The 27,091-nt window shown below is 32.5% G+C and overlaps 1 protein-coding gene across 6 annotated transcripts in view; it reads right to left on the reverse strand.

Annotated features, from left to right (window-relative positions):
* Positions 1-27,091, reverse strand: part of LOC131846423 (protein trachealess) — a 202,478-nt gene that overhangs the window by 142,594 nt on the left and 32,793 nt on the right. For 5 of the 6 annotated variants that reach the window (XM_059195711.1, XM_059195710.1, XM_059195709.1 and 2 more), the window contains exon 3: positions 22,744-22,776. The exons of the other annotated variant lie outside the window; for it this stretch is intronic. In XM_059195711.1, coding sequence (XP_059051694.1) covers positions 22,744-22,776 — 33 coding nt within the window. The remainder of the gene's footprint in view (positions 1-22,743; positions 22,777-27,091) is intronic. 6 annotated transcript variants of the gene reach the window in all.

The following is a 27,091-nucleotide window of genomic DNA, read 5'->3' on the forward strand; positions in this document are numbered from 1 at the left end:
CTAAAATAATACACATGATGGATTTTTTTCAAATAGTTATTATGGTTATTCCCTATACCTTTCATATAAAACCAAAGTTACAATAATAACGTGAATTAAAGTTAGAAATTGCCATCAGTTGACAATCCCTGACATCTCAGTACTCACTAAGTACAATTCTGTTTCTGATGATGCCGTGACACTCGACCCCAACTTGTTTTATTTTTTACCTTCACGCTTTATTGTTTGGGGGTAACGGATGTTTGTCTTTGCGGTGAACAATGACAAGGAAATTACAATGTAATGTTGCCATTATAATAAAATGTAAATTGTCAGACGTATATGATAGCATTTTTTATTTCATTTGACTTGAAAACAAAATATTGTCAATTGTACTATACCTTATTGTATAAATACCAGAATCATGAAATATCGTGTAATGCGTATAATTGTATTTTCTACGTTTTGTTCCTTTCATAACATTTTCAATGACCAAAATCCAAATGAACTAGATATATGATATGACATTTGGTTTTTGGTTTTGGCCAGTACCTAAAATCAACAGAATACACTGTTTGATAAGTCTTTGGTATTTTTAAGGATTTCAGATTACAATGTCATAACACTATTCCTTACTGTCATATACCATGCAAGCTTCAAACTAAACTGGCTTTACCTACCCGACATGCATTGCAAACATGCCCCATAAGGTAAGTAAAGGTGTGTATGTGTGAAGTTGTAAATATAATGTTAAATTATTTTTTAATGCTTATGTTTATGAACATAGTTTCCAAAGTTTATTAGTATTATGGTGCAAATTATAACTCATCAAAGCAAAAATATTGATCACTAATAACATATACATACGAATACTATTGTTTTTATTTGTATCGTTTTTTTGAAGCAGTAACTCTCGAGGTTGTCACAAGAGCTGCCAAAGTTTCCATCACTTTCTAATCCAGGATTTAAGAATGCATAAAATACGAATATTGGTTTCTATTTACATGTATACAGAGACCTCTTTCCATTAACAAAGATTAAAATTTTCATCTGGTTGTTAGCTTGAAACATTAACAAAACACATTGAACTGTAACATTTAGAACAAGCTCATCTCCGTACATTTTACCGCCGTCGCCGCAAATCTCTGTAGTACATTACTTTACCCCAAAAATTCTACCGCTTAAACCCCATAATGTTCTCTTAAATCTTTAAGTATTAAGACAAGAGGCTATTACATGTAAATCCATACAAATACGTATTTTAAAATTACCTTTTGCTGGGGAATAAAACCGCGAAACAACCAACGTGCCGTAAGGGTGAAGTACAGGTTTTTAGTATATTTTGACAGCCTCGCTGGTATAGCGGTATAGCACACCGCTTTGCTTTCAATGCTCGTGGGTTCAATTCGTCGCACGATACAAACTTTTGTATTTATGAGTATGATTCTTTGTATCAATCTGGTTGTTTTCTATGTATTTTTTTATGTGTATGATAATGGAATAGAGCACCCGCCTGCGCTAACGGTTTACGCTGGCGGAGCACCAGTGTTGGATGATAAGATGTAAGACCTGACATGAGGTCAGGTCAGTTAGCCCATCGTGACAAATTCACCAGAAATTTATCACGATGGTTTTCAGGGAGAACCGCGTGGAGGTCAATCTGACATGCTACATTGCTAGTAATGGGGTCATGTGTCCACATTAATAACAATCCCTTTCCCCCTCTATGTATATTACGTATGTATTTCCAACAAAATGTATTTATGTAATCATATCAGTTGTCTAGTACCCATAACACAAGCTCTGCTTTGTTTGGGACTAGATGGCTCTGTGTGAATTGTCCAAGGTTATTATTATTGTAATACCATCGCTGTATATCTTATTTCTTAGTAATTGTTCTGTATAGGTATATACATGATATAATAGATTATTTTCATTCAAATAAACTTAAATTTGAACACTTTTGAATAGTCATACATATCTTTTTAATTTACCATTCATTCGGAAAGCTGTCTAATCAATCACATATAATTCTGTAATTTTGAAATCGATGTTACCGATAAGTGAATTAAATTACACATTCAAGTGATACGTTATAATACTATAAATATATATAATATACTAATTTTAGAATATAATTGGAATTCATACTATTATATGATAAACTAGCTTACACACGCACCTTCATCTACGTCACATTTTCCCCGTTTTTCCAAATTTTTCATTGCAGCTCAGCTCCTATTAGTCATATCGTGGTATTTTATAGCCTATAACATTCCTTGTTGGTTCTAGTACTGTTTGTAGGGACTGGTCTGCTCTAATCACTAGGACTGATTTAATCTTATTATATATTTAATATTTGACTGTAACAAATTAGTGCTAGTTGGTAGATTGTATTCTCACGTTTCGACTTAAAAATGTAAAGTTAAAACGATTATTTAAAAGAGCAACACGCAATTTTCTTGCTCATTCTTCTTGTGATGAGACAGCTTTCCGAATGAGCGGTACATTACAAGAAGGATGACTATGACTCTTCGAAAAATGTCCAAATTAAGTTTATTTTAATAAAGGATTTTCTATTGTAAATGGACTATGTAACACTAACTAAAATAATCTTCAAAATCGGTTCAGTAGATCCAGAGATTACCTACAATCTCACAAACTTTACCTCTATATAATATTATTGTAGAATATATAAAAAAACCCAAATACAACATATAACGAAATCTACCTGTACATTTGTTGCATTGAAATCAACAAACTTTATTTTATCAAACTTGTTACACTTGATTGCATGAAACAAGATCTAGTTTACCTATAACAGGATACCATGCCACACTATAGACATTATTTACTACAAAATGTATCTAAGGGCCACGTGAGCATGGAGTGAAGGCTTTATTTATTCGGGCCCCTTAACCTAGACGTATATTCAAGCCTGCCTAACGGGGTATATCAGTCACAATTTAAACAAAAATGCGCTTCAAGACGATTTGATTTCGACTCGCACTCGCTTCGTTACCTTTAATGTACCGATAGCAAAAGAGTCTAAGTAATTGTTATTATTTATTTTAGACAACTATCTCATAGTAAAATCATACATTGCATATATTATGTCAGGTACGGTCAATCTAAGAAGATATGTAAAAAATAATTATTCCTCTAATGAATGTGGTCCCTATTACCACAGATAACATAATATTACATACTATTACTAACAATCTTTGTATTATAATGTGTATGTAATAAATAAATAATTTTTGTATTATGAAACGGAATTGCATATTACCTATTAAACTTAATAGACGAATAGAATACATTGGGATTGGTTCAATATTAAATTTCTATATTCTTCTTCAGGAAGATATTTTCATAAAACCGTTTTGCAATTTTTTTGTTAACTGTACCACCTAGAAAGTAATAAGTCGGTAAAAATGTGCATACAATGCAGTACATTTGAAATGCAAAACGCACGCATTCAGAGGTCGGAGCGGGCCGTCACTCAGCCACGGATCATTATATATCGGCACGATGCACACTCACTATACATTATTATATATTATATATTGCCACTTTATTACAATATATCTTACATCCCATACATACATGCCTTAATCTCTCCTGTGTAAATTAAGGAGAGCAATTAAGCTTTAATAACTATATTACATTATATCTTAGTATTTACCCAGAGCTTGCGTAGTCATCTGTGTAAATTAGCCTTTAATATATAACTTTGTGTTCCTTAGAGTCTGATTATAACAGTAACAAAAAAATATCCAATACGGAGCAATCCCTATCGATAGCTTAAGAATCATAAAAAAATATCTAGAAATAATAACCTAGGAGGAATCGAAGCCGCGACTATCGGCACTAAACAGCTTAACCCCTAGATCCACTAAGATCGTCAATATAAATACTAAGTAAATATATTTATGCAAGTTATTTTAACAAACTGTTGTATTTTATTTTTTAATCATGTTCGGCACATTAAGATCTCCATAAACTGCTTGAGCCACATATATTTTAACCAAATAAAATTAAAAATGTACTAACATTTTTTTAAGTAAGTTAATGAAAAACCTGACTTCCCACATAACTAATTATTGAGTACTTATTTATTTAATTCAGGTTGCTAATGGCCCATATTATAAATACCTCATAAAGTAACACACACTTGAAATAATAATAAAACATAAATACAAATTATCTCTGTGGTCCCGACCACGGTAGCGCCGCTACACCACCCACTTCGACCAGTCCTCCTTCATGAAGGTGGACAGCATGTTGTTGGGGAACTGGGTCACAAACGCCTTGGTATGATTTATTGGTATGTCATCACCAATATATATGATCAGCACTAAAAGATACTTTATCGTGTGATACCCGTGATATATTGCCATTCCAAAGTTCTAAAACAGGGATGAGCAACGTGGCCCGCGGGGCGCTTCCGGCCCGTTAAACATATATATGTAGTATAGGTATGCGGCCCACCAAGCAGTTCTATAATTGAATTAATTTTTTCGACTTCATTAAAATTTGTATAGGACACGATTATTTTTTTTTATTTTTAAATATTTGTATTCTAATTTTTATTATAAATAAACTTTATTTATACTTTGTACATTATTAAGGGTATTGTGTACTTTATGTGCGGCCCTATAAGAAATTTTAAAACTTAATATGGCCCGTTGATAAAAGTCAACCCTGATCTAAAATGTCAATCTTAACATGTAATTTCTTTTTATCATTTTCAAGGGCGAGCTTATCTGGCCTTTACAGCTTCACCGGACGATAGGGGGCGAGCGCAGATGGCACTCCAAACCCGCGGAAGGACTTATGGCGCGATTGAAAACCAACTTTTGCCTGACGGATACGGTCTGAAAGCACCACTAGGGGTTCGAAACTTAGGCCATCGTAATTTCGATCCCCATTTGAATTGTAAGCAGGATCGATCGGAAAGGGCAAGGACGAGGTTAATCTAAAAAAAGATCCAGCAAACCTAGTAAATGTTAAAAGATAATGTATTCACTAGATCATTATAATTTCATTGCGCTTCAACTGAAATACATTGTACAAAGCAAGCTGCTTAGCGAAATGGGTGAAACAGTTCAGAGGACTTTCTACAAAGTCTCGCGCTGTCATTTCTCAAATGCACTCCCAAAAAATAGATCGCCTTTCCGGCTTTCGTCTTCCCGGAGAAAGACACTGTACAATAATATATGCTTATACATAAGAAGAACACATAGGCGATAATATTAAAAAATATGTAAAAGACCGAAATACATGTTAAGTAAGTGTATGCAGACGAAGTTGCGCGGGTCATCTAGTATTATAAACTCGGAAGTTTTTGAGTGTGGATGGATGGATGTTAGTTACCCTTTCACGCAAAAGCTACTAAATAGATTTGAATGAAACTTTACAGTAAACATTATTATTTTTCTGATGTATAAGCTATATAGCTTGCATATCACGGCTTATAGAATAAGACATAGCCTATAAATTTGCAGGTAAAACCGCGTTCACAGTTAGTAAAAAAATCTACCTCTGTACCTGCTTACTGGGTATACAAAACATTAATAACATGTTTGTCACACGTCACTGATTAACATTTATAACCCTTTGAAAGCTGTCACATTGTTACATGGACAGTTGGAAAGTGTCAATCGGCGGTCTAACGTGCCCAATCTGCATGTAAAGTGTGAGACATAAAGAAAATTTACATTTGTACAAAAACTCTTTTGTCCTTCGCAACTGACTCATATGGGGACACTGTGGAAACATCGCCGCGACGGTCGACGGCCTAAACAAAGTATAGGTAAGCGCGTTGCTGTCTTTGAGTTTGATACTCATAATATTATTCTATTTCGTTAGAGGTTTGGAAGGTTTGAAGTATAAGAACAATATATAGAATACAATAATAGATAGAACATTATTAATGAATTGTTCTATACATATTGCGACTATTAAATATCTAATTTGCTCGCCCTGTTATATAATAATAATAATGTCAGGACAATTCACACAGCGCCATCTAGACCTAAGTTAAGCTAGCTAAATTTTGTCTTATGGGTACTAGAGAACTCATACAAATACAGCGATATATATATTTTTTCGTAAATACATATATATTATAAATAGAGAATGCCCACACCGACACAAACAATCATACTCATTCATGTGTCAACAAATGTTTGTGTCGTGCGAGGAATCGAACCGGTGTATTAAACCACTAGACCACCTAGGGAGTTATATTTCACTACTAATACGTACTTCTAAAAAGAACCAAGATCACGACTGTTTATTTTTGTCTTTAGGTTACAATAGTTCAAGTTATAATTACCAAAACAACAAAATACTGCAACTATCGTTAAACACTAAAATTATCATTTTTTAACACAATTGTCTACATATTATACACTTTTGTTTATTTGTACAGAACAAAAGAGGAAAAAATGATAATTTAAATAACAGAGTCGAAAGCGGCGACATGAACAGGTGTCGCAATTGTGGCGCGGAACTAAAACATTTCTTTCACTCGTCGCGTTGTCCAGTTAATGACAGACAGACACCGGTTACAACACATAACGACAAATATTGCGAGACTATTTAACTTGCGTTCGTAAAACAGTTTTCTTAGAATTTCACACGAAATTGCCAGGTAACGATGTGAACGCGGGCTTGTATAATATTGGTATATTACGATCGGTTGCCAAATACAAGTTGTCTCCAGAAAAACACATTAAACAATTAAAAGTTTTGTCTTACCAAATCGCAGCTGAAGTAGAAAATATATTAATATACATATACAATGAGAAATTGAACACAACAGAAGAGAAACAAATATAATTAAATAAAATACACATAGATTAGTTATATTATACTATTTTTTCATAATATTTTTTTTCTAAATTCAGTATGTTTATTTATTATAATTATATTTATACGTAAAGCTAAAATTCTCTGAATTATTTATTCGTTTATAAACACAAATAGTATCGCGCTTTGAGAATGAATTAGGTAATGTATTTTCTAGTTAGCTTCTATTAATCCATAAATGAAAAAAAAATGTTGTTTTTTAAAAAGGGGTTTTTTAACGAAATATGTGGCGATGGAGGAGCATGAAATTGCGCACATTTATAGTTTATATAGAGAAGGGATGGATAATGCTAAATCAATTTTTAAATTATACATAAAAATTACATTAAATCAATAAAAACACATTACACCTATATTTGACACACTGATATATACTCTTTTGTTTATTGCCTGTGCGACTACCACTACCTGTGATTTTAGTAGTATACTCTTTGACAATATAATCTTAATGTTCCAACTTATAGGTAATTTATATGGTAGAATTTCGACCACTAGGCGACCAATAGTATTCGATAATGTAACGATTGAAATATAGGAAATGAATTTGCCATAATTAATCTAATTATTGAAAATCGTGCTGATGTGCGGACATTTAATTATATTATTTATATATTGACGGCAAGAGAAAATAATAATGCTACATTTCCAGTTTTCAACATACTATTTATTATTATATTTTTTGACATATCGTATCTATTTTTCTGTAAAATGAAAGGCCGCTAGTAACTGTCAATTTGCAACACTACTTATGCTTTGCAACAAATTTGACTGAAAGAGAATTTCCGAGGCCGTCAAATTCTGTAAAAAAAATATGCAATAAATGTAAATAAACCATGTAACCTATTAATCTACTTATGTAAGTATTTATGACTCGTGGCAATGTTGTTAAAACTGTCCTAGTTAGGTAATTTTTTCTAGCTTTATTAACATTGGCTAGATTTAAACCAACTAAACTATTTAAATAGGGTAAATATGTTATGGTCAGTTTGCTCTTTACATTTAGAACAATTTAATAATTGTTCTGGGTATGACAAAACGCAATTTTAGTGTGTTAACATAAAACTGTTAGATTTAACATCTGAAAATGATATGACAAATAGAATTATAAAGGTCTAGTAATAGATATTACTAGTTTCATTAATTAATATATTTTACGATTTCAATAAGTAGTAGAATATGTCCTATTCAGAAAACAACAATATGCCAACAGTACAAAAAAAATGTCTATTTAAATTATGTTTATTTTTCCGAATTATACACGGGTCTATTCTTTCTTCTACAATTTTTTCTAAATTTCTTTTATGATCTTAATATTTTTATAATATTAAATTATTTTATATTTATATGATGTGTATAAAGTTCAATTGTTATAAAATATTTTATTCACAAGTGAGCAAATAATTTTCGAAAGTGAAATTGATAAAAATATTTCTTATTTTTAAGGCCCAATTATTCCGATTATACCGAGCTGTAATTCTGTGAGCTGTGTAATTTCTGTAAAAAAAAAGTATTATTAGGTCAATATAATCGGTATAAGTCACCTTAAAAATAAGAAATATTTTTAAGGCTGATTTATGCCGATTATATATTATCAGCTCGGTATAATGTCCACCTGTTTCACTGGTCAATCTGAGTGGACTTGATGCAAATGCCCTAACCATTGTTACTGCTGCGCTGCCCTAACGACCGTCCATACAGCCACAGGTCGTTACTTGTGGTTATTTGTAAACGGGTCCCTTTCCGACCAGAAATTATATGTATGTTTACACTAGTTAAGCCCGCGACTTTGAATAAGCGGTTCGATGGCCTCGGTGGTCTAGCTGTTTAGCACAGCGCTTTACTTCAGATGGTCGCGGGTTCGATTCGAACATTTGTATTCATGAGTATGTTTGTTTATATCGGTTTGAGTGTTGTCTATGTATAAAAGTTACAATTTTGATAAAATAAAAAAATGGAATACACATTTTTTCGAATTACTGTCTATGTTGCCAAATACATTTATTGTATATGTATTATATTTTGAAAGAAATTCCATGATCGTCATTTTTTAAAAACAATCTATATGAACGACTAAACGGGTCATCAGATTTTGGTGACATTTGGTGTGAGGATAGATTATGCCAAGAGCCGGATGTACACTAGCGTTTATCTAATCAAAAGCAGTTGAAGTCGAAACTTTAATGAAATATTTTAATTATACAAACCATAAGTACCTAATACACCCTCTACAAAGAGTTGTTTGTGATAAAGAATCACCGCAATATTTTTAAAAATGAAATGAAACAAATATTTTTTGAAATTATCTTTAGTTACTAAATATTAATAAACACCTACTGAATTAATTGCTCTTTGTTCAATAAAAATAAATTTATTAAATTAAAATGCTCACTTCGAAATATAAAAAGAAAACATTGGTAGAAACAAGAAACACATACAACATTGTCCTGACCTGTTATATTCGAGTTGCAATAAAAAATTCTGTATGGAACGTGATCATTAACAGTAAGTGACAAAAATATCGCATTTCAGATACGCCCATAGTGCATGCGGCGCTTGCACCACAGTTTCTTTTATCTACATCGAACTTGATCCCCGTGGCAGGTAATGCTTGGACTATAGAAGTTGCTACAAAATTCAGAACGCAACCAGTTGGAAGACAAAAAGCATTACAGCAACAGAGTCGGACTGGGCTGGAAGGGACCGGGTGGCACGCCACAAGCCGGGGCCCTTCACTATATATTCTTACCTTCAATACATAAAGAACATTCAGTTGACTAATTTGTTACTTACATTTCAAATTTAAAACCATAGCGAGTCACGTGATGTTGGTGGCGTCACGATTATGCCGCCACCAATAGTAATAGAGAATAGGAGGCCGGGAACAAGGAGGGAGCGGTCTGCTCTCTCTTTGTTCGAGGCGACTGAGACCACCAGACGTGAATGTACAGCGACGGAATTTATGTGGAGTGTAATAAGGAAAAAGGAATAAAATAAAAGTACTGCTGCATCGACGTATCATTTCTGAAACTTCCCAATATATTATCGGAATATCGGAAATAGTGATTTTATATACATATATATAATCACTATTACCGATATAAACTAAATAATTTAATTGGAATATCTAACAATCTAACGGCTCATGATGATGGTAAGAGGTAGCCGTCTATATATATGTTAAAATCACCACGGACACAGCTTCATTATGTGATGGACGTTATATCAGCCATGCGTTTCCATTTTCGAGAATTGTCTTATAATAATAATAATAATATAATAATAAACAAAACAATGAAAAAATAGCAGATGATAAGATGAAAATTACTGAGTGGACCAAAAAGTCTCTTCACGGAAGACACCGCCTAGACTTATGCCAACTTCATGTCGACAAAGAGGCGTCGAACGCATGGCTGAGCCGAGGAGAACTCTTCCCAGAGACTGAAGGCTTTATGATAGCAATACAAGACCAAGTTATTGAGACCAGGAATTATCAAAAACATATTATAGAAACCATCACCTCAGACTCATGTAGAAAATGCAATAGCTGTCCAGAAACAATTCAACACATTACAGGTGCATGCAAAACAATAGTTCAAACTGACTACAAACACAGACATGATCAAGTAGCAAACATCATACATCAAAAACTTGCCGAACAGAACAACTTTATTACTTCCCTACAACCATACTATAAATACAATCCTGAAAGCGTATTAGAGAACTCTACAGCTAAACTCTACTTTGATCGTGCTATTCTCACAGATCGAACCACACATTACAATAGGCCAGACATTACACTAATAAACAAAACCAACAAAACTGGATACCTGATTGATATCCCCAACACACACAACCTGCAAAATACGATAGCCGAAAAAATAACAAAATATAAAGAATTACAAACAGAAATAACCCGACTCTGGCACTTACAAAAAGTAACAATAGTCCCAATCGTCCTCTCAACTACAGGTGTCATACCAAAACACATGCATCAGTCACTAAATACCCTGAACTTGCCCCCTAATATATACTGCCAAACACCGAAGGCTGTAGTTCTAAACACATGCCGCATTGTTAGAAAGTTTCTACAGACAGATTAGGCCTACATTTGTATTATGGTATATCCACCTGAAGTAGAACATTGTTATGTACTTGGCTTAGGCCCGTACATAACAAGATTACCGGCGAAAGTCGAGAAAAAATAATGAAAAAAAAAAAAATATTAATATACAATAAATTGGCTTGTGGTTCCGGTCTGCGCTCCTCACAAATGTCCCTGTGGCAGTGATGGTGACAAACTAGGACATCACGGACTGTCATGCCAAAAAAGTGCAAGCAGTTTCTCGAGACATGCCGCACTTGACAATATCATACGCCGGTTCCTTGCCACCGTCAACCGTACCAAGTCTACTTGAGCCGACTGGTATTGCAAAAGACGATGGTAAGAGACCGGACGGTATGACTTTGATTCCATGGATGATGGGCCGGGTGCTGGTATGGGATGCAAGCTGTGCAGATATGTTGGCCCCATCCCATCTACATGGAACCAACAACAGAGCTGGTACGGCATGTGAAGCGGCTGAAAAGCCAAAACATGTAAATACAGGGGTCTAGACTCCGAATATGGTTTTGTCCCATTCGGTGTCGAGACCCTTGGTCCGTGGGGTGCCAGCGCTATAAGACTTTTCAAAGAAATAACGAAAAGGTTAATCGACATCACAGAAGACCGAAGAGCTGGCAGCTACCTTGGACAAAGAATTAGTCTAGCTATTCAAAGAGGGAACGCTGCCAGTATCTTCGGAACGTAGCCTACAACGTTTTTAATTTTATGTAGGTTCTTAGTTGTACAATTATGTTATATACAATAATGTACAATTCACACATCGCTATTTATTCCCAGCTAAGCACACTTTATGTAATAGGTAGGAACTCATATAAATACTTAGTTATATATTTTTTTGTAAATACATACATAATATAGATTAAAACACCCAGACCAATACAAACAATCATATTCATAACTACAAAAGTTTGTACCGTGCGAGGAATCGATCCCGCAACCATCGAAAATAAAGCGGTGTGCTAAACTGCTAGTTCATCGGGTCAATATCGGATAGCAGTTGTGTTGCTAGAATCGGTTCGATATAGCTCTTAGTCTCGTGTATAGCCCATTTGATCCCACAGGTCGCTGCCCGCTAGAGGCCCGCACAGATTGGGGCCCCGCTAGCAAAAGCCACCTTGACTATACTGTCAGTCCGACACTGTACAGAATATCATCGATTCACAGTAGCTACAATTAATTGGTGAACTGATTTCAATTGGGCTGTGTACTGAATGTAGTTATTCTATAAACTTGCGGTGGGTACATTTTCTCCTTAGGAAATTTAATATTTGAACATGTTTATCACATGTATACACAGTTGATTGTTACCATTCGTTATCTTTTTCAATTGATCGGTTGCAATACTTGCAATATGAGTTTGGTACTCTATAGAAGATAACTGTAATAAATATGTATAAAGCAATCTTTTTTATCTTTTTCTTCTTTTTTTGTATAAAGTTATCGTTGTATATTTTTCTTATGTTAGTATCATAAGAAAAAAATTTATTCAAACAACCTTTGAAGCACTTTTGAATAGTCATAGTTATCATTATTTTAATCTACCGCTCATTCGGAAAGCTGTCTCATCATAAGAAGAATGGGCAAAAAAGTTGCGTGTTGCTTTATAAATTTAATATTGTTATACTAACCATTAGAAATATGTTCAGGTGTTCCAATTATGATAATTAATGAGAGTTTATACCAACATAGTCTGATCTCATATCATTTTGTCGCGAAGAGATATTTTTCAATAGAACAGAAGCTAAGAATAAAACGTAATGTTATTTATTTTAAAATACGATTATTGCGTTCACTTTATTTTTTTAATAATCTGTGTTCTGGTTTAAATATATGATATATGGCCGTGAAATTACAAGCTACTAATGCATATCACCTATAGCAACAGCAATGGCAACGCATGAGCGGTACCGCCTGCTTTACACATACATTTTATGTATTCGTTGTGCTCTTAATATCTAGGGGCAACTAACTCTACTTGCCCATAGATATTAAGAGCACAACGAACACATAAAGCTGTTTGTTTGCTATTAAAATTGTTTAAATTATTGTGCAACTGGTATAGGAAACAATTTATCTTACTAGTCATACAGTTTGTAAGTATGGAGAGATGGATGGATGTTTGTTACTCTTTCACGCAAAAACTTTGAAACGTATTTTGATTAAACTTTACAGCAATACAGCATCATAATAACACATATGCTATAATTCAGAAAGATATTAAGTAAATTGGGCGAAATGTAATGTTAAATGTCAAATAAGTGTGATGAAGATGTAGTTGCAAGGGTTAGGTAGTGTTAGATTTGTATCATTATTTCTTGGTGAAGAATATTTATTCTACCGCCACATTCGAAATACTGATTCTTTTTGTACAAATGTATAAGTAATTTAAAAGTATTTATATTATATTCATGTTTTGATTAAACCGTAGTCAAAGTCCAAAATAAATTGTTCTCTTAAGGACTCAAATTTTAATCCTACCTTTAAATTCTACACTACTTCGACTAGCTACTTCAGATGAGAAAGATTGTCAAGAAATTTAACTGCTACATTTTCTTATTTGGTAATTTCTATTTCTAATTGGTTATACAAAAATACAGTTCGATTTAAATCAGGTTTTAATATATGATTTCATCTAACACATTCTCAAATCAAATGCCACCATTGTACTGAACCAAAAACAAATTTCCGACCAACGTGCACCTGTAGCATAACAAAGCTGGCTCGCCATCGCAGCGATGTTGGGAATCTGAAGCCAGCCAAAAACTGGGAATGCAACAATGGACGGATAGTATCGACTCATTTCGTTATTCGTACCTACTCACCCGATGGATTTCTGAACTCTTCAAGTGTTAAGCTGCCATGTTTCATTAGGTGTTTTTATATACGTACTTACACCCTTTTACCTTTTACCTTGCACCCTGTTATACATAAAATATGCTGTTCCTCAGTCATTTGTTAACGGTGTTTAAACACACTGTCTCACTTTTATTATCACCATGGATTTTCATTTGTTCTAATATTCAGGTAAAAATAAATAAACTGACTGATTTATTTTTAATAAAAAATATTTTACCTATTTTTTTAATAAAATTATTATCTCTTATTTACGCCCTAGTCTCACTACAAACAAAACTAAACAAAACACCACATATCAAAGTGTAATTACAAAAAAATCGATACCTAGAAACCAATCAATTCCATTGCGACATCGAAATAAGTCTATTATACTTTTTCTCTCAATGAGAGAACAATCGCTCATGCTCAGACTTTACCGTTAATAATCCTTATGACAGAGGCATAAGGTTGATATTCCTATAAATGAGATATACGAAGCGCAACGCAAGAAGCCAGCATGTTATCCGGCGATTACGAAGGGACAATAAATTGAAATAAAACACGGTGACAATCTCTTCAATTGTCTCTACCATATAAACTGTATAGTGTCTATTTTTTACTAAGTTTAAAAGATATTTATTAAAAAAAAACTAAAATTCTAAGTTTAAGTTAACAAAGTGAGATACAGATAGAGGACAGACATATACGAGGAACGCAATCGCAAGAATAGATTTTAATATGTGTAAATAGATTTACTAACTATTTTTGAATAAGAGATACTAGATAAATAGTTTCTGAATGAATATTAATATTTCCAGTGAGTTCTACAGATCAACACCATAATTGAAATGCCTAAGCATAGCAAGGACTTATTTGCATTGAGTTATTTGTAAATATTTTCAATGTAAATTATTTGCAGTCTTATTTTTAAAGCGAAAACACAACGCAACATCAACATTACCTGTCAATCAAATAAACATAGCTGTCGAATACATACATTTAAATTAGACTTCGACTCTATAATAAATTGCGCTACCTCAAGTTATTTTATGTACCTAGTTGTATAATGAGTAAGTACTAAAAAGGGATGATGATATAGGTATATGGAAGGTAGGTTTCCGCTCTTATATGTTAAGTTTACTACAGGTATAACTTTAATGTGTACACAATGTTTTAAGCATATTAATCAGTTTCAAATAAATTTTCCTTAGTTCTGAAGAAAAAACGAGAAAGTATCAGTGATTAATTGAAATGTAAACCAAAGGTCTATGTACGAACTGGTAAGTTAAACTTTCACATAGTTATGTTACCATGACGTCACCGCTAATAGTAATTATTACAAGTTCATACCTATTACTATTGTAGGTATGGGATACACCTACAATAGTAATAGGTATCAATGGTCAATTGAGTACAAAAAAGTTCATCCAAATTTGTCCAGTCACAAGAACATTACAGCAACTACTTCAACAGTAAATCTCTATACGTTTTTTATATATTTTCATATCGGGAATAATTTGATATAATAATTCGATAAATAAATGAAAATGTATACCTACATACAATGCATCACTATTTTTTATTAAACTATTTGATATACTATATAATATATATTAAAATATACGAAATTATTGTACACTTATAATTACAGTGGAATATACCTAGCAGCAGTATTGTGATTACGTATGTCTGTACTTAATTCAATAAGTAATGTAGAAACTGCGACTAATTTAGTCGATACCAATATAGATCCTATCGAATTAACGAACATGTACATTCAACAAAAAAAATCGTCCAAACCAATGTATCTCATATACAATCAACTCATAATAAGCATATCGTGAGAAATTAATATAATTATTGCCCCTTATGGCTCGAGCGGCAACATATCGGGGAAGATCGATGATACGTGCGAAAGAGAGGGACCATTATTCGCGAATATCTAAACGAGATAGTGATATAAACGTGTTATTACGGTCAGCAAATTGGTGCATTTATGTAAAATTCGATGCGCTACGCATCTGCTAACTTTATTGTCGAAACTTCTTGAGGTTGATTATCTGCCTTGTCATAAAAGTAGGTCTTCGTCGAGATTAACCTGTTCAATAATTATCATAGTTACAAGTATTGACGCAGTGTATTTTCACTGCGCAAACGCATACCTCCCCATTTCTTGAAGGACCTATATTATATTCAATATTATACAGATATTAGTTACTTTTCATGTAAAATAGATTACATTTAACTTGTCATTTAACACGAATATACTGTATACCTGTATATAAGGCACGAAATTTTATTTATCAATTAATTAGATTAAATAAAGAATCAAAAATATTTTTTGTAAAGAATAACAGCTAAAACCTGAATAAATAATAAAATCTGTCTCTGAAATAGTTCTCAAAAACTATCTTTTATATACATATATGATGATGGGTATAATTTTAAAGGAACTGATGACTATTTAGTCATCAAGTAACATTTTATTAAAATTGCAAAAGTAGGTAAGGCAGTAACACATAATTTGTATATATGCATAATAATTAGTTGTACAAAATTAGACATATCCGCATTTCGTTACCTGTGTCATATTTTTTTAGTTTTTTGTCAGAGTGTTTGTCAAATACTTGAGTTTGACAATCCCATAATCGTAATTAAAAAAAAAAAACATTAGTGCAGTTTCATTAATATAATGAGAAAAATGTGTCATAAATGTAATTTATTAATTCATCTATAATTTGATGAACTGCACCAATACCGTTAAACTGCTTACCTACCGCAAGAAGATAGATGGCATCACCTGTAAGATCGATTCAGTAAATCAAAATGGCGGATGCTCTGTCCTTTGCTGTCACTTTGCACCGCCATAATTTTGCCTCTTTCTCTTGTTTGATTATACTGGCGTCAGATGAGGCCCAGATTATGACTGCTACCCGCATTAATGTGTTTTGATTTATGTTACAGCCGGGGAATTGTGGTAATTTAGCTGGGTAATTTTTGTGCAGATCAATGTAGGGTTGCCTCCTGATTTCCTATTAGAGACTAGTCAGTCTTATGCATAGTACCGTAGTCTACCAAAACAAACTTCATCACAGGAGTTCGACATTTTCTGACAACCCTGTCTTTATCAGTGGAAACTCTTTCGATCAATTTGTTAGGGTCAATTGACCTGACTTCATTTTAATCAGTATCCCCCAGGGCGTCATTAGCTAAACCGTTAGCACAGATAGGTGTTCCGTACTATAATCATCCATTAAAAAAATATTCGTCACCAAATTATATTCTATTAAAATGGAACGAATAACCGATTATTTAAAAAGAATTTTCTAAACTCTCAAATGAGATAGAACAGGACCGTTTTTGAGAACTACTACTACTTCCAACAGGATATACCTATTTTATTACTAGGTACGAGAATTTACTAAACTTTAATGAACGCTATGACTATTATTAACTATTATTTCAACTTCATTCTGAAGTCTTTATCAGGGAGAGTACAATGCGTCTGTCTGTCTCACCTAGTGCTCTAGTTAAATTCATTAAATTCCTGTTCATAGTTATAAAATTTTAATGTAGAATAATCATAAATTGGAAAGTATGTTTGTCTATTTGTTATCTTTTCACAACTAAACAGTGGCATTACTAATAAACCCGTATTTCTATTTTGTTACAATCTACTCTAGTAAACATATAGTAATCAAATTCCATATACCTTATTTTCCTAGTTCCCATACAACTGCACCAAAGTCCATCTCATTATGAATGATGTATGACTGACCATGTACGCTTGTGTGGTAATTAATGAATATATTTCTTTATACACACATCAGTTTGACACAAAACATCAAACGCGGTGGTACTATAAATGGTAGCCGGCTGTAATGGCGGATCGCCGGTTAATTTCTTGCCATCTGATAACGTCCGAGATCCACGCGTAATAAGAACATGACCGTCACTTTGGAATGTGTAGAAGTGGCAACAAAATAATTTAAGTACTAATTATATAAGCCGGACAGTTCAAATTAATTTACACTACTTGTTTTTTATAGGAAACAAGCTGACGAAAATTGGCAATCAATGCCAATATAGATATAAACAGCACTACAGACATGATGTCATCATGTAGCACCATTTCTGATATTTAAAATCTCATGCATATAAATCTTGTAATATTTGTAAATCAAACTCCTTGATGGCTTAAGCAAGTGGAACAGAAGTAAGTACCCAAGTACCTAGTACAAAACTTTGTGACCAAAAAACCCAACTTTGTACGAAGCTATATATATATATATATCTTTTTTATTGGGGGGTTTGGGCTATTGTCAGCTGCTTGGACCGGTAGCACTGCTACCTACATAGATATATTCTATTATTATGCTCGGCCTTTTTCAGAGTTCGCTACCTAGACTCCTAGGGACAAGAATTGAAGTATATTCTTAGTAGCGATGGAGTCTGTAATAGATCTACATGAATAAAAATATTTAGATATTATTCCATTTTTAAAATAGTCATAAATTGTAATTTAAAAATATTACACTAAAACTATCGACAATGCTCTACTTCCGAACAGTTGATTAAAAAAATTCTTAAATAGATTATAGGTACATTACATTAGAGAAGACGTATTCTTCATTAAGTATTTAATGTTTTCTTTAGACTTAACATAGCTATATGAATAAAAATATTTAGATATTATTCCATTTTTTGATATATTAAAAAAAATTAGATTACTACATTAGAGAAGACGTATTCTTCGTTTTCTTTAGTCTATATGTTGATATATTAAATAACATAGAGAAAGTACGTCGAAATTCCTACTGCCAGTTTTACTTCAAACAAAATACACAACAAGATAAATTACCCCAAGTGTTTGCCTCATCACAATTTTCCAATATGTAAGGAAGATAGTATTTTAATAATTTATATTTTTATATATCTATACCATCTTTAGAGATATAAATGAGACATCACACAGGCCCATCAGTCAGCACAGCGAATGTCAGCACTAATAGAATATTAACACTGCGCGTGGCTGAGTACAGCCACAGCATAATGAAAAAATAATTTAACATGATTTATAGCTTACTCAGGCCCTCGCAAATTGCCGACAGTTTGGGACGTTTAACTTAAGTACGGGCTGCGTGCGCGCACTTGTATGATGATTTAAAAAAAAGAACGAAACAAATTCGGAATTCGAATAATTTAGTTTAAGGGTATTTGGACTGATCACAATAAATACAGGTTGATACGCAAATAAGGTATCGGTTGTATACGATGTAACCTTAACTGGTATTTAATTGGTACTCGATACCCGGTATCATGAGTATGGTATCACATTATTACTGTACCACAGTTTATGTTATTTACCTTGATGAGCAAAATTGTGATCGCTTTATTTACCCGTCCATATATGTTTCATTATCAGATCAAATAAAGAAATTAGTGCATTAAACGGGTACACGTCTAAATGACTCTTCTTATTTGCAATCGATATTAAATCATCATCATCATATTATTTAATTTATAAATATGTAATATTTACACTATTAATACAGTAGTACATTTGACGCCCTCGGTGGTCTAGACCACTAGCGGTTTAGCACACCGCCTTATTTTTCAATGGTCACGGGTTCTATTCCTCGCACGATACGGATATATGTATTTATAAGTATGATTGTTTGTATCGGTCTGGGTATATTATGTATGTATTTACAAAAAAATGTATTATATCAGTTATCTAGTACTCATAACACAAACTCTGTTTAACTTGGGACTAGATAGCGCTGTATGAATTGTCCTGATATATTATTATATTTTACTCATTATTTACTAGTATTACATATGTACATATATAGACATTTTATTGTAGTGCAGCAACATTGACAAGGTACAGGAGTGTGGTACTATTACACATTTTTTTGTTAACGCGTTGTATAGTAATATAGTGTAATAATTGGTATATATAATATAGTTAAATAGTCTATTAGACTAGATGTATGCAGCTAGCAAAGTTCGCAATTAAATAGTTTGTTGTTACGAATTCATATTTTTATTATTCTAATTTAGATTCTATAGTATACCTTAACGACTGTTATATCAAATGGGGTAGTCGGAAACTTTATCAACTGATGACGTTTTGATGAATTTGACACATTTTATATAGGCATCCCACATGACAATCGGCAAGTCTACCGCAACCTCTCGTATTAGTTTCGTTTGTTAGAACTGTCTCTATTACCCAAAAGTCTGAATTATAAATTAATACATATAGTTTTGATGACTGACAGCGAAACCTCATTCACGGCTTATAAATTTAAGTCAGGATAGTAAACCAATAGACCACCACGCTCCCAATTTTCAAATTTACAATCTATTAATTATACAGACAAACAAAAACTGCAAACACAACGCTGTCAAAGCACTGCAGTGTCCCAAGAACAAGATATCGAACCGTCTTAAATGCTATTGACAACTTGAGATTCAAAAGAAACGACTACCTTCACTCTGAACTGTACCTTATACCATTATAATAGGAAATAAAATTAATTACTAACTAAATAAGAAACCTGTCCCTTAATAAATTTCTTGATGAGATTTGTTATTCCCACGCGATCGGCAGTAATGCAAATAATAAAGCATTAGTCAATCAATTATTTGACTCCCGTTGTTTGATATAGAGATATTAAAGGCTTCATTTCGAAATTCATTTTTATTGTTTGTATTATTAAGTACTAGCTGCGCCTGCGGTTTCACCCGCATGAAATTTATAGCCTATACATCTAGTGTATAATCTATCTTATTGTAAAGTTTCATCAAAATCCGTTCAATAGTTTTTGCGTGAAAAACTAACAAACATCCATCCATACTCACAAACTTTCGCGTTTATAATATTAATAGGATAGGTTATCTGTTAAATAGAACCACCTGGTTTATTATGTTACGCATTATTACGTACATTTATTCTCAGACTAAAATGGATTTTGTTGCAAAATAGATTGGATTATGTTTTTATACGGTCGTTTCTATCATAGGACAGTTTGTCAGTACCTAATATAAATATATACACAAACTTTTTGTTTTTGTCATTGGTCCTATTCCAACTCCCAAAGTCTTTACAAACACTAGCCTGCGGCGCTCTCAATTAAAATATTTTTTAATTTATTTAGTCATAGACATTAATGAAATATCAGTATTACAAAACAACAACAATAACAACAACACATGTGAAAGTTATAATGCTATAAAAACAATTAAACAAATATCAAACACGCTTGCGGTCGTGTACTGAAATAGGGGACACTTTGTCCCAACCACGTCCCAAGGCAAATCGTTCTGAATCCACAGTAATTGCTTGCTGACCGCGCGGTACTCGGTCATAACTCGCTGTAGCCATACTAACCCTTATTTAGTGGTCAAATTGACCACCACACTAGTACAATGTAGAGTTGAAACACATTGAAATAGATATTAAAATAGAATTGATATCTTATATATATTCTTTATTGCACTTAAGTACATTTTTAGGTATATAATATATAATATTACATACTATTAATTATAATTAATTATTATAATTGATTAATATTTACAAAGGAGGGCTTATCTCTAAAAGATAATTATTTTAGTTACAACCATTCATAATTGTTTTAACTTTGAACCTATTGGAAGAAAAATAAACATTAAATTTTATCAAACTCTAGTAATAACTATTTTGGGTTCGCATTGGTAACGTCCACCAGCCTTCTGTAACTTCCATGGACTGACAACACTTTTATTATATATGTATAATTACAGTAAACCCAATAGCGATGCAGAAACTGAGCTGTCCAGACCGGATCACAAACAAATCCTGGCCCCTTACAAATATTTGCATTACGATTAATAGATACCGTGGTCAACTCGTGTCCGATATAATCCGAAATCCGGATACGGCTTACATCCGAACATATTTTAGTAAAACATCATCGTTTGCTATTCAAATATAGACTTTATAGGAGTGAACTTTTAGTTTAGAACTAATTGTTGGCGCACTACACTTGAATCAACATGCTATCAGTCCGACCCGGTTGTAGTCCCGCTTATACCGATCTCTAGTACAACTTAAGTGATCAACTACACATAAAGTGTCCATAAAACTGTTATAGTTTTTAAAAATATAATTACTTATAATTCAGTTTAATGAAAGTAAAACTCTTACAAATTTGGAATAAGATATTTAATTTATCTCCACCACGGAACACTAATAATGTATTAGTATTAATGTTTCAACTTCAATACTAATTGTATGCATTATTTATAAGAGTATTCAGAATAAATGCCCTCACTTGACATTGCAAATTGAACAATTATATGGGAAACCTAGACAGCAGATTTTTGTTATGCAGAGCACAACAAAAATCTGGAAATTTTGCCAAACTGAATAGGAAACGCCATTACACATACTATGTGGGTATAGCCCACTCATGCATAAACGAAATATGTCCTTTGGAAAGTTTACACTCTATGCTGAGGAGAAAAACCATTGTTCCTAAGAATATCATTCCATTCTTGTCCCTGGCGTGTTTAGGTACCGAACTCTGAAAAAGGGCGAGCACAATAGCTCTATCCTGTTCGCAGTGCTACAGGTCGAAGCACCTGACAATAGCCCAAACCCTCAAATAAGAAATATAAAAAAAAGAATAAATATAAAGGTTATGATATGAATCGCACTAGTGGTAAAGAAGAAAATAAATAAAAATATCTCCCTATAATAGTTACAATATATCAAGTATACTCAACAACGGAGTAACAATATGCTAATATGCCTCTTATCCGGGGAACTGACGCCCGGGAAAGTGACTTTATGGTTTTGGATGATGATACGATTATTAAAAATAAAGTGTATTTATTTTAAAATATTAATTACAATATTTAGATGTAAATCACATTACCTATCAGACCAGCAAAGCGCCTCGTCCCGATATCTGAAAATAAAAATAGATATCTTAAAATTATAATATTTAGTTAAGTTACTACTTAATACAATCGCCTCAACATTATCGTGTTTGAGTAATTGGAATGGCATACAAGCTGTCTGTATGCCATTCTACACACAAGCTGTCACAAGCTGTCCACCTGATAGTAAGTGATAACCGTCGCCTATATACTTGAACAGCACTACGGATACCACGATATCATGTAATTCCTTTAGCACCCATATCTACCTATTCGAAGCACTGTAGCATCATGTGCTTATGCTTGTTTGCCACCTTCGTTGTATAAAATACTATATAATTTATCTAACAGGGCATATGTTAGGAAATACAACTTAAAAATCAAGTATGGCGTATTTCTGCTACCACTGAAATGTGAGAGATTAACTATATTAATATGGATGATATTAATATAGTTAATCTTTTGCTGTTACTAATTTTAGATTCATTTTGTTATGTGTTTGTTTTAAACGAGTGATCACTCAATTAATTCAGATATGAACTCAGATCAATTGCATAGTCGGATGGACATGTATTTAACGGAAGTCAAAATGTTAAAATAATATAAACTATTCAATTTACATTTCCACACCATTCGAAATTTAAAATAGAATTTTAATGAAAAAAATCTTTTATTATTTTTTAATCTATACATATAAATAAAATTGGAGTGTCTGTTTCTAATATTGAAATAATGGTTTTTTACTACATGCATATGAATATAAATACGGTACATACACCAAAATAACATTTTTTACCATTTTTGTCTGTCTGTCTGGTTGTTCCGGCTAATATCTGAAATATCTGGACCGATTTGAACGGGAATTTTTTTGGCATGTAGCTGATATAATAAGGAGTAACTTTTGCTAGTAATTAATATAAGACTAATACAGTCAACTGTATCCGAGACATTTTTGATGCCAACAAATCACGTTTCAAACTATATATATATATATATATGTACATCTATATAGTAACGTGTTAAACAAATAAAAGAACGCCATTGAATCTATTCGCAACCTGAACCATTTTCTGAGTCTACGACCTCCCAGGCATTGGATGAATAATTCACAAAGCACTAAGTATAGGCTGCGGCAGTGGTTCTCAAAGTTCTTAAATAGCGACATCGACAGACGATTATAGTATATGATATACTGATGAAAGACGACGGGTTAATTAAGAACACTAATTTAGTATTTATTACAACAAACAATGTTTTATTATTAGCGTAGATCAAGAGTTCTGGAGGATTCAGTACTTATTTCACCGAAACAATTTAAAAATAAGTTAATTTGCTGTAATAGTTGAGACAGACTTACGCAAACCACTTTTCTTAAAGTCGAGATCTTTAAAGATACAGTTAGACAAGTAAATAATATTTCGATATTTTAAAAATCCACAACATCCCTAAAGTTATATACACAAGTATGTTTTGATAATTTGATCATTAAACAGCTATAAACTAGTCAATATGACAACCAATATTATTCATTAATGTAGGATTAAAATAATTATTTGTTCAAGTTTAAATATAGAATGCTAGCTATGTACAAATTAACAGTTATTCTATAGTCGACATCACAGAAGACCGAAGAGCTGGCAGCTAGCTTGGAGAATTAGTCTAGCAATTCAAAGGGAGAATGCTGCCAATATCTTCGGAACCTTGCCTAAAGGGACTATTTTTAATAATATATTTTACTTACTATATTATATTTTTTAATTTTAATTTTAGGTTTTTTTGATATAGAATTACGTTATGTATATATATCATATTTATTTAATGTTAGTCATAGACACCTATATAAGTAAACATTGTAAATAAACACAATTTCTATAGAATTATATACTTTGAGAAGCACTGGCCTATGATATTAATAAATAGTGGTTTTCACTTGTGCTATCGTTTTTATTGGATTTTCAACTTTATCATAGAGACCATTAAGATTTTTTCAAACAGGATTTTTACCATATGTTTCTATTGGTTATTGCATGGCATCTGAATGAAAAACAACTAGATAATGATTGATTAACTGATCGTAGAATCTAAACAGTAACAGAGAACTCATAAAACCATACAATCATATCAGGCCTTATCAAGTAAAACGTGGTAAGTCAATTAGTATTCTTTATGGCCATTTCTTTTTTTGTTTACAGCTTACTAAGTACCTAAATAATAAAGCCGCGCACATAATGCATAATGCACAAAATGCACACACTAGACATTTAATTTTTTTTTAATGAATTCTAAATGAACTTATACAATAATGTGTATATATATATATATTTCAAACTATTTTTATAAATATGTCTGTAACTCAATCTCGTCTATTTCAGCCTTCAAGCAGCTTGCTTTGCAAGTTTGGTTTTCTAATTACAGGATTCGGAGGTATAAACATACTTCTGCGGTTTGATGAGAGTTATCAAGCACGCTGTATGATAACGTAATGTCCGTGGTAAATATAATAAGTAAGTATATAAACAACAGTTGTCACTTATCATCAAGTCGAACGTCACAAACTTTATTCCGTGACGAAATAATATTAAAAATGGCTTAATTGTTTACGAACGTTACGTAACTTAACAAAATAACTACTTTGCAGATTCGTTTAAAAAGTCAAAAATGAAATATTTGAAATAAGAATAGAGGCTTGTGCGTTCCTTGAAAAAAAATACCTAGAACCAAATAAAGAATAGAACCAGAAACAAATAAACAGACGCTCGCGCAATTTTTAATGTTTTATAATAAAAAAATTAATTCTAGGCAGTACTTTCTTTTTCCTCTAGTGGCTTCGGCAATTTGTATTGCCTTTAACCATTGGAGTATTTTATAGGATTTATTGATTTAAATTCAAAATGTTGACTAAATATAGTGAGTATTAAATTAAGTAATTAATAGTAATTTTAATTTCCTCTAATAAAAAAGTTAAACTCTTTCTAATAATTACAGAATTTATATATCATAATTCAAATTTTGGTGCAAGAATATTGAGTAGATTGGCAATTTTAATTATTTTTAATAAAAAAGCAAACTTGCCAGTAGGATTCAGGTTTACATACTGGGATTTGGACGCGTCTATCAATTCAAGTTTTGAAACAAGAACAGTAAATAGAATAGAATAGAATAAAATAGAAAATCATTTATTCAAATAAACTTAATTTAAGCACTTTTGAATAGACAACATTTTTTTTAAATCTATCGCTTATTCGGAAAGCTGTCTCATCACAAGAAGAATAAGCAAGAAACTTGTAAGTTCACATTTTACAAGTTGAAACGCGTGAATACAAACTACCAACCAGCACTAATTCATTTAGACTCAAATATAAAAACACAATAAGATTAAATCAGTCGTAGTGAGCAGACCAGTCCCTACAAGCAGCACTCGTTCACGAGTATGACGGATGAGCCAGCTATCACTGCGCTCGACCATATTTTAGGGAGCCCAATGACCCGGCCCACCACGCCGCCACATGTCACATTTTAGTGAGCATGACTACTAATTTCACTCGACCTCGTCATAGCTACTTATTTAAATTTATTATATGGTAGTTACAATATTCGCACTTTACATAAGGATGCATGCGGCAATCACTACAAAAGCCGCTACGCTATCATATTTCAAGAAAGCAGTATGAAAAACAAATTATAACGTTGTCCACAAAAAAAAATATTCTTGCTATCCTATAATAGGCTTCTTTACATAGTATTTGTTTAATATAAATTTTGAATTGATATATGTTTAATTGATAAATGTTTAATATAAATAGATGTTTGAACAATTTTTATTATTTTATAATAAAAAAATCTAACTCCTGCTTTACGAGAATCGTATGTTAAAAGTCAATTTTTGAAAAAAGAACAGTAAATAGAATATTAACCAATTTTTATTGCAATAAAAATCTAAGTCCAGCCAGTACTTTACGGGATTCGTATGTCAAAATTCAAATTTTGAAATAAGAACAGCGAGTATCCGCGGCTGGTGCGGGTGTCGGCCCACTTCGACAAATTGCGCGGTAATACCACATCTGTATGCGAGACGCGGCCGCCTCTCGATATTAGAACGGAACTCGGCTCTTGTACGCCGCGCGCCGCCGTTGCTTCACTTGCTTTTTCTTTAGCTTCTAACTTGAGTCCGGAAACTGGGAATTCTCTATGATAAGTTTATTATTTATGTATATGTTTAAATTGTTTTGTATAAAGATGGTAAGGCAATCAAACATAGAGTACGCACTTATGGTAGTGATTGCAACATGTATATGTATCGGAATTATATATTAATGTTATCGCATTGTAATATCCAACTTTTAA

Source organism: Achroia grisella, unplaced genomic scaffold (assembly GCF_030625045.1).
Source record: "Achroia grisella isolate CSIRO2021 unplaced genomic scaffold, CSIRO_AGI_Agris_v1 utg511, whole genome shotgun sequence".
In the NCBI taxonomy this organism is placed as follows: Eukaryota; Metazoa; Arthropoda; class Insecta; order Lepidoptera; family Pyralidae; genus Achroia; species Achroia grisella.